Source organism: Pteronotus mesoamericanus, unplaced genomic scaffold, assembly GCF_021234165.1.
Source record: "Pteronotus mesoamericanus isolate MK-2021 breed Mesoamerican mustached bat unplaced genomic scaffold, CSHL_Meso_final scaffold_1135, whole genome shotgun sequence".
NCBI lineage: Eukaryota > Metazoa > Chordata > Mammalia > Chiroptera > Mormoopidae > Pteronotus > Pteronotus mesoamericanus.
The window spans coordinates 1,458,743-1,467,082 of record NW_026555300.1 but is presented as its reverse complement, the minus strand read 5'-3'; the positions used below and the strand labels follow the sequence as shown (position 1 = coordinate 1,467,082).

Sequence of the window (8,340 nt, the reverse complement as noted above, 5' to 3'; positions counted from 1 at the left end):
GGTTTTATTGACTAACAAAAAGGGAGTCCTGACATTAAACAGGCATTTGCCCAGTGCTGGCCCATTTCATCCTCCAAGCTACTCTTTGCTCTCATAGATAAGAATACGGAGGCACACAGAGCAATCACCTGCTCACACTCAGGTGCAAAAGCCTGAATTTCTGCCCTGGCCTGTACGTATGTGCCTTCTTTCCACTGCCAGGTTTAGGGTGTCTTGGGAGACAAGGATGGTAGAGGTCAGGAAAGGATTCCCCTAAGAGCTGGTCTTTCTCGATATGTCCCCCATGTCCAGAGGGGAAAGGGCATCCTGAGCAGAGAGATGGAGGCACCGGAGAGCGTGGTGCGCTGAAGTAGTGGCAGTAATGGCAACTATTATCTACAGAGCACTAACCACGGCCCAAGAGGCCTAAGCATTCATGTTTGGCCCTGGCATTTTGGACAGGTTAGTTCTTTGCTGTGGAGGCCGAACTGCCTGTTACAGATTTCGTAACATTTCCAGCCTCTTTCTACCGGATGCCAGTACCACCCAACCCAGTGGTGAAAAAAAGTCTCCTGGGGGTCCACTGCTCTAACCCTAGGAGGGCTAGACTATTCTTACTTCTATCTCACAGGTGAGGAAATGTAACGTGTTGTTACATAAGTAGGATAGACGTCCCAGGATCTGAATCGGGCGCCTCTGTCCTTAACCACCATACCCACAGCCAGCTTCCTGCCTGAGCTTTGTGTTCAGTGGGGTGCAGGTAACAGGAGGCAAGAGATAAAAGCTAGGAGCAGCTCACGAAGGGTCTTGAAGAGCTTGCCTGCTCTGTGCCAGGCCCAAATTCAAATCCAACCAAACCGCTCACTCAGGGTGTTCCCAACCCAAAGAGACAGTGAACAGATAGAGGCAGCCACAGCCCAAGGGGACAGGGCCTATGACAAAGTGAGGGACCAGAGTCTGTGAGAGCCCACAGGCAGCTTGTTAATCCAACGCAGGGGAGGAGGGATCCTGTAGGCTTCCTGGAGGAAGTACATCGGAGTGGGTACCTGGCTGAGAAACTGAAATCAGTGGGATGGGGGAGAGTGGGGCAGGACAGTCTTCCGGAAGACACGGCAGCTTGTGCAAACAGCCGGCAGAAAAAGTTCTTTAGCTGGCAAATGGGGGCCCTGGCAGAGGTGCAGTGGCGAGATGAATCCAGAAAGTCGCCAGGGGCCAGGTCACAAACAGCAGACTGAGGAGCGTGACCGTTACCCTGTAACCAAGAAGCTGTAGACCGTTATCTGCCTTTCTGCCCCCAACACGCAGTCTTTCCCCCTCGAATATTAACTTAATGAGTTGCAACAAACGAAACACAAAATGGTTGCAAAGCATCCACGAGAAACCTCTGCCCAAACCGTGCCCACTGGTTGATGAAAGTGGCCCAGTTCTCAGCAGCGCCGACGCTCCCCCAAGGAACCGACAGGAAGAACCAAACCGCTGCAACACCCTGCTTCCCAGCACTTACATATTGCCAAACACCAGTCTTCATACTGCACATATATTAACTCATTTAGTTCTTCCAACAATTGCTATTATGATCCCCCTTGAACAGAAGGCACAGACAGGTTCAGCCACTTACTCAGGGTCACACACCTAAGTGGACTTACGGACTTAGTCCCCGGGGCAGGCTGCCTTTCACATCTTTTCTTCACTGATGCCTCGCTTGAGGTTAACCTTCTTTTTACTAACTTCTCACTCAAAAGTATGTGAGTCATGTTGAGATGTGTTTACCTACTAAAGAAACTTTGAAGGCGGGAGACTAAAATCAACACAGAAACATCCCAATCTGTATACTAGTTTTTGGAGCAACGACCAAGGCACAGCACAATACCGCTTAGGCCAGGCTTTGGCCAACCTTAGCACCATTGCTGTTTTTGGCCAAATAACTCTGCTATGGGAGGCCCTCCTGTGCAGTGTTTGGTGGCTTGGCTGGCCCTACCTACCACATACCAGTCACACCTACCCCTTACCCCCTGGCTGTGAAAACCAAAAACGTCCCCGGACATTGCCAAAAGTTCTCCGGGGGGGGGGGGGGGGCGGTACAAAAATCGCCAGCTGAGAACCGACTTAGACTATCTGTAGATTGCCTGAGGTTATGAAACCCCTCCCTCGCTGCCTGCTTTAAAAGAAAACATAGGCCTGGCCCAGAAAAGGAAGCCATTCCCGATTATGAGAATTAAATGAGGTGAAGATAATTAACGTCCACTGTTTGGTTAATACACACTTTCCATGTTAACTCATTTATCTTCCCAAACACTCTGCCTGTAAGTACTATTACTGTCACCGCCCCCCCCCCCCCCACCTCCCCCTTGCACAGGTGAGGAATTCTGAGACGGTGCGCGAAGTCTAGAGCACAGTGTCCGGCACGTGCTGAGTGCTCACTAAGCGCTGTGGCCCCTCTCCCGCCCCCCATGTCCTGGATAGAGCACTTATAGCCTCTAGGCTCCTGCAGCCCCTGGCTCAGGAGCCTCCACATCAAGCGTGGTCATCCCTGTCTCCCCAACCAGGCCCGATACACCTGTCTCACAAGACGGGGCCTGGCACAAAGGCAGCTCCAGGAAATGATTAATGGATGAGTCTGATGACCAGGATTCAACCCTTCCAACAGATGCCCCTCATCACCCCTCACTCTCAATCCTTCCTATCAAAGGCTTCACAGGGGTAGACACAAAAGAAACTCAGAAAAATAACACGCAGGAAAGGGGACACTCTGGGGGCCGGAAGGAGGAGGCTGAGGGCTCGGACCTGGTTAGGTCCTCCGTTTTTTTGTTTTGGGGCCTGTACCCCGGAAAATCGTCCGTTTCACGGGTCTCACCTGCCCTCCATCCCGACGCCCGCCTTCAGCTCCACCGGGCAGAAGGCGCGCGCACCGGTCACGGAACCACGCCTGTGCATAACCGCTCGCAGGGTCCACACTCCGAGTTCGGAGCCCGTGTAGAGAACCGCAAACCGGAAACCACCCCGACCGCGCACGCACCCAGCTGTCACGCAGAGGCTGCGCGCGCCTCGACCCACTCTGTCTCTCCTCAGAACCTGTCCACGGCACGCGCTGCCCCTCCCTTTCCTGCCCCATTCCCTTCTCCGCCACCCTGAAGCCTCCCGACCTGCACCACAAATTCTATCATACTCCCAAGAAAGCATGAAATCTTAAAACCACTCCGTCTTTGAAATACACTGCGCAGTGCGCCACATCACTCGCTGAACCAACTCCTGCGCAAGCGCAGCCGGGAAGGGGTCGGACCAGCCCGGAGCCCTCTGAGACCGCCGGCGGAGCGCGTGATGTTACCACGAGGCTCACAGTCCAAGAAAGAGACGCGCCCCTCACCGTACTGCCGCACAGGCACCTGGGAGTCATAGGCGGGCAGACCCGTGGCCTTCTGGGAGTCGTAGTCCGTTCAGCCACTTCCGCGTTTTCTGGGAGCCTGGACCTTCCACCAGAGCGGGTTCTGCTCAGGTGAGTGTCCCCTCCCGCGCGGAACGGTCCCGGCCCTTTGTCGCACTGCCGTGTAGGCGTTGATGGTGCCCATATTTCTCTCCCACGCGCCCCAGCAGGGAATCCCTGCACACACGGCACTCCTCTCCGTAATCCCCCTGGCGGCCCTCCTGGTGGGAGTGACCGGCTTTGGACTCAGCGGCCGGGTGCGGGGCGAGCGCACTCTCCTCTGTCCTGGTTACAACCTACAGTGATCAGGGCTGGCCAAGGGGGCGATCAAGGCCGCCGTTGGAGCCCAGAGGAGGCGCCAGAACCGGCCCAGGGTTCAGGCAAGACTTCCAGAACCAAAGGTCCTCAACTCTGCCATGCCCAAATGAAATTCCAGATTCTCTGCCCTAAACCTGCCCTTCTCATACTATTTCCCCAGTCTTACCTATTTCTCACCTCTTCCCCACTACATGGTCCCATTCTCCTTCCATCTGTTCCTGCCAAAACCTTGGACTTGTTCCGAGCTTCCTGTTGCTCCCACCCACTGCCGTCCCCCAACCACGTCTTCTGTGAATCCCGTCCGCTCTGTTTCTAGACGAGATCCAGACTCCGACCACTTCTCTCCGCTTGCGCCGCTTCCACTCGGCTCCGCGCCACCCTCGGTGCCCACGTGGACCGGGGCAGGAGCCTCCTCACGGGTGTGCCCATGCCGCTCTCCACTGTCTCTTCACACACAGCAGCCTGCGGGCTCTTGTTACACTATGAATCAGATCCTGTCAGTCCACAGCTTAAAACCATCCAGTAATTCCTATCTCATTAAGAAGTCCAAGCTTCTCACCCTGACAACCGTCAAGCCCCGCGACTCTCTTCTCTTCAGCCCCAACACTTTCCAACCAACTAAATACAGGCAGGCCTGCCCTTCAGGTCCTTTGCATTTGTTCTTAACTCTCTCAGGAACATTCTTCCCATTCTGATCTAATAATGCCTCACTTCTCGATCTTCTGGCCTCATCTCAGGCGATAATTTCCTCACATTACTCCTCATATGTTTAAATATATCTTGGTTATTTCTTACTTATCCATGGGTTGGTTCCTTCATTAGAACCTTTTGCCTGCCACCTTTCCCGTTTGTTCACTACTGTGTCCCCCGTGCCCAGGATCCTCAGAGTTGGTATTTGTTGAATGAATGGAAACTTAAGCTGAGATCTGAAGGTGCCTGGCCAGCACAGTGCTGATGAAAAAAGTGTTCCAGGTAGTGGGTTTACTCTGGGCGCTATCCAGGCAGCCTCCACGGAGGCCATGTCCCTGCAATCTGGAACCCACGTGTAACCTGCCTTCTTTCTCTCCCACTCCAGGAGAAGCCAAGCCCTCCCACCCAGCCCGGACCCCGCGATGCCCGCCCCGCAGTGCGCCTCCTGCCGCAAGGCCCGCGCCGCCCTCCGCCGCCCGCGCTCCGGCCAAGCGCTGTGCGGCACCTGCTTCTGCGCCGCCTTCGAGGCCGAGGTGCTGCACACGGTGGTCGCGGGCCGCCTGCTCCCTCGCGGCGCCGTGGTGGCCGTGGGCGCCTCGGGTGGCAAGGACTCCACGGTGCTGGCGCACGTGCTGCGCGAGCTGGCGCCGCGCCTCGGCATCTCGCTGCAACTGGTGGCGGTGGACGAGGGCATCGGCGGCTACCGAGACGCGGCGCTGGCGGCTGTGCGGCGCCAGGCGGCGCGCTGGGAGCTGCCGCTCACAGTCGTGGCCTACGCCGACCTCTTTGGGGGCTGGACGATGGACGCCGTGGCCCGCAGCACGGCCGGCTCCGGCCGCAGCCGCTCCTGCTGCACCTTCTGCGGGGTGCTGCGGCGCCGGGCGCTGGAGGAAGGGGCGCGCCGCGTGGGAGCCACGCACGTCGTAACGGGTGAGCGCATGCGCTGCGATAGGAGGGCCGGTGTGGGAGGAACCAGCGCATGCGCAGGCGAGGGCGGGCGCTGAACGCGGGCTAACGCGCATGCCCATAAAGTGAAAAGGCGAGGTTGGGTTTGTCGTAAGTGGTGCATCTTAGTAAGGCTCAGGGCCATGGTCTGTGCACGTCCCTGGGATGGTGCAGGGCAGGTGTGGCAAGCTTGAGTCGCTGTCATCATCTTGGTACACACACACACACACACACACACACACACAGAGGCAAATGGAGAGCTGGAGAGGTACCCCCTGGGGGCTAGGGCTGTGGTTTTCTGAATTTTAAATGGCATTCCTAAGATTTCCCCTCACAAAAGTAGGGGTGTGCAGGGGTGTCTCCCATCTGTAGTCTGAAACGCAGCGGTGTCATTTAACTCCCTTTCTCTCTCAGCTTCAACCTCTGGTAACTCTTATTCTCTCCCAGTCATTTCTTTAACCGATAACTATTGACCATTTACTATGTGCCAGATACAAGCTATGTAGCCTGGAATGAAGTTCTTAGCCTCGGTTTCCTCTTTGGTAAAATGGGGACGTTAATACTATCCTGGGGATGCTAAGAATTAGATGTGTGAAGCACTTAGACCAGAGGCTGGGAAGCCGTGCACACGATTTTAACGTTTGCTGTTCTGGTGCACAACAGTCTCTGCTCCTGCCCGAGTCTCAGTCACAACTATATCATCAGTGCTAATAGGAAAGCGACACTTCGTGAGTTGGCAACAGGAGGACCTAGTGGAAGGAGAAAGGTGGGGGTCAAGGAAGCGTTTCCTGAGTGCGCCGAGGCCTGAGGGCTGGTGAGGGGTGGGTGGAGGTGGGAGAGGTGTTCTGAGCGCAGGCGAACCGCGTATGCACAGGCCCTGCGGAGAGGGCGTCGGGCCTGTTGAGAAGCCCTAAGGAGACCGGCGTTTTACTAGACAGACTCGGGTGTAAGACGAGAAGATGCAGAGGAAACAGAGATGTGGCTTAAATGTTGTGGCGACTGTTGTGCAGTCCCTTTCTCCTCCATCTGCCTTCCCAGAGGCCCTGTGTCAACAGCGCAGTTGGGGGTCCCCCCTGAGTGCCACTGGGGCTTTCCCTGTGCGGCCTGGAGCGCACTTTTAACCGAGGCTGACGGGATAACTGCAGCGCAAAGCGCCTTTGCTGCCTCCGTGAAGGGGCATCCAGCACAGGGCCTGCCTGGCCCGGTCGGTGCGCGGCAACGAGCGCGGCCCAAATCGCTCCGTGGGGGCCGGTGTTGGTCCCTTCCTGTTTCGCGCTGTGTCCACCTTCCGCCTTCACCGGCTGCCCCGCGCTGCCCGGGGTCTCCATAGCCTGCACCCCTTGCCTCTACCTGCCAGTCTCTTTTGCGTCCTGGCTGCCCCAGGATTGGGTGGGGAGGTGGGTGTCCCCACAGTGGGGTCACCCACTCTGTGCCATTCGCCACGCTCCTCCCGGTCTCTCTGGGTCCGGACTGCTCCGCAGTGTCCCCATGACCAGCAGGGCCACGCCCCGCGCCCCCTCCTGACCTGCCCCCCTTCTCTCCCCCAGGCCACAACGCCGATGACATGGCGGAGACCGTGCTCATGAACTTCCTGCGGGGCGACGTGGGCCGGCTGGCCCGGGGCGGGGGCCTGGGCTCCCCGGGCGAGGGGGGCGCCCTGCCGCGCTGCCGCCCGCTGCAGCTGGCCTCGCAGAAGGAGGTGGTGCTGTATGCGCACTTCCGCCGCCTGGACTACTTCTCCGAAGAGTGCGTGTACGCGCCCGAGGCCTTCCGCGGCCACGCGCGCGACCTGCTCAAGCTGCTGGAGGCCGCGCGGCCGTCGGCCGTGCTGGACCTCGTGCACTCGGCCGAGCGCCTGGCGCTGGCTCCGTCCGCTCGGCCCCCGCCGGCCGGCGCCTGCTCCCGCTGCGGGGCGCTGGCCAGCCGCGCGCTCTGCCAGGCCTGCGCCCTGCTGGACGGCCTGGACCGCGGCCGGCCCCGCCTGGCCATCGGCAAGGGCCGCCGGGGCCGGGACGAGGTGGGGCCGCCTGGGGCGCCTCGGGAGCAGGTCGGAACCCCAGACTCTGAGGCCGTTGCCTCGTTCTAGGGACCACAGTTCTCTGGTGGGATCCAACCTGGGAGCGCGGGGCGCCTGTAAATGACACTGTGAATAAACCTCAGTTACCTTTGCCCCGTGCTTCGGTGTGAAGTCCGGAGACGGAAGGAGCGGGTTTCCTGCGACGCTGCAGAAGCCGGGTCCGAGCCCCCGGGTCTGAGGAGGAGGAGGAGGCTGAACCACATCCCACTCCTGCGCGAGTGGGCGTTGGGGCGCTGCCTGCCTCGCGCCTCTCTGCCAGCCTCTCAGCCAGCCCCAGCCCTTCGTGAGCACCTGCTGTGCGCGGGCGTTTCCTGTCTGCCTGCAGCGGGGTAAGCAAAGCCCCCCGAGGTGACGGGCACACGTCGCTCACTGTAATCCTGGCGCTTCTCTGAGCCCCCTCACTTCATTCGCTCCCTCTCACTGGCTGTCGCCTGAGCGCCAGCAACTGGCCCGAGGTCACCTGGCCGGAGAGGGGCAGGACTGGGGGCTCACACCAGGCAGGGTCTGCCTGGGCCTCTTGCCCGACACCCCGTCACACCTGAATCCCTCCCGGTGTCCCGGTGAGGGGCAGCTGGGGGGGCTCCCCAGACCTCCGCGTCTGGAGGCGGAGCTGGGTGAGCCTGAGTCAGTGGCTCGACTTCTCTGGTCTTCAGTTGCCTCCTCTGAATGCGGAATCGTAGCCCTGTTGTGAGGATTTGATACAGTAGGCGCTCCATAAATGGTCCGACTTGGTTGTGCACATTAAGGTTTGGCCACCAGGGGGCTCTGGGTTTCAGGGTTGCCACTTGCCCATCCACGCAGGTGTGAGGCCCACAAGCTTCCTGCCTGACCCACGGGGAAGGTGGCAGGGGGTGGGGGGTGGTTTGTGGTGTCTTCAGTCCCACCCCAAGCTTTGCTGGGCTGCCTCTTG

General features: G+C 58.9%; 1 protein-coding gene across 1 annotated transcript; it reads left to right on the top strand.

The window, feature by feature from the left end:
- Positions 1-4,830: 4,830 nt before the first annotated feature.
- On the top strand, positions 4,831-7,439 carry LOC129081577 (cytoplasmic tRNA 2-thiolation protein 1-like). Its single transcript, XM_054587242.1, has 2 exons — positions 4,831-5,338; positions 6,901-7,439. The coding sequence occupies exons 1-2, from the start codon at positions 4,831-4,833 to the stop codon at positions 7,437-7,439; spliced, it is 1,047 nt and encodes a 348-aa protein (XP_054443217.1).
- The last annotated feature ends 901 nt before the right edge of the window (positions 7,440-8,340 follow it).

What these genes read in the sequence shown, in the direction of transcription:
- LOC129081577 (XM_054587242.1), top strand. Translation starts at nt 4,831, where the DNA reads ATGCCCGCCCCGCAGTGCGCCTCCTGCCGCAAGGCCCGCGCCGCCCTC. An exon ending in AGCCACGCACGTCGTAACGG is followed by an intron (nt 5,339 to 6,900) that starts GTGAGCGCATGC and finishes TCTCTCCCCCAG; the next exon opens with GCCACAACGCCGATGACATG.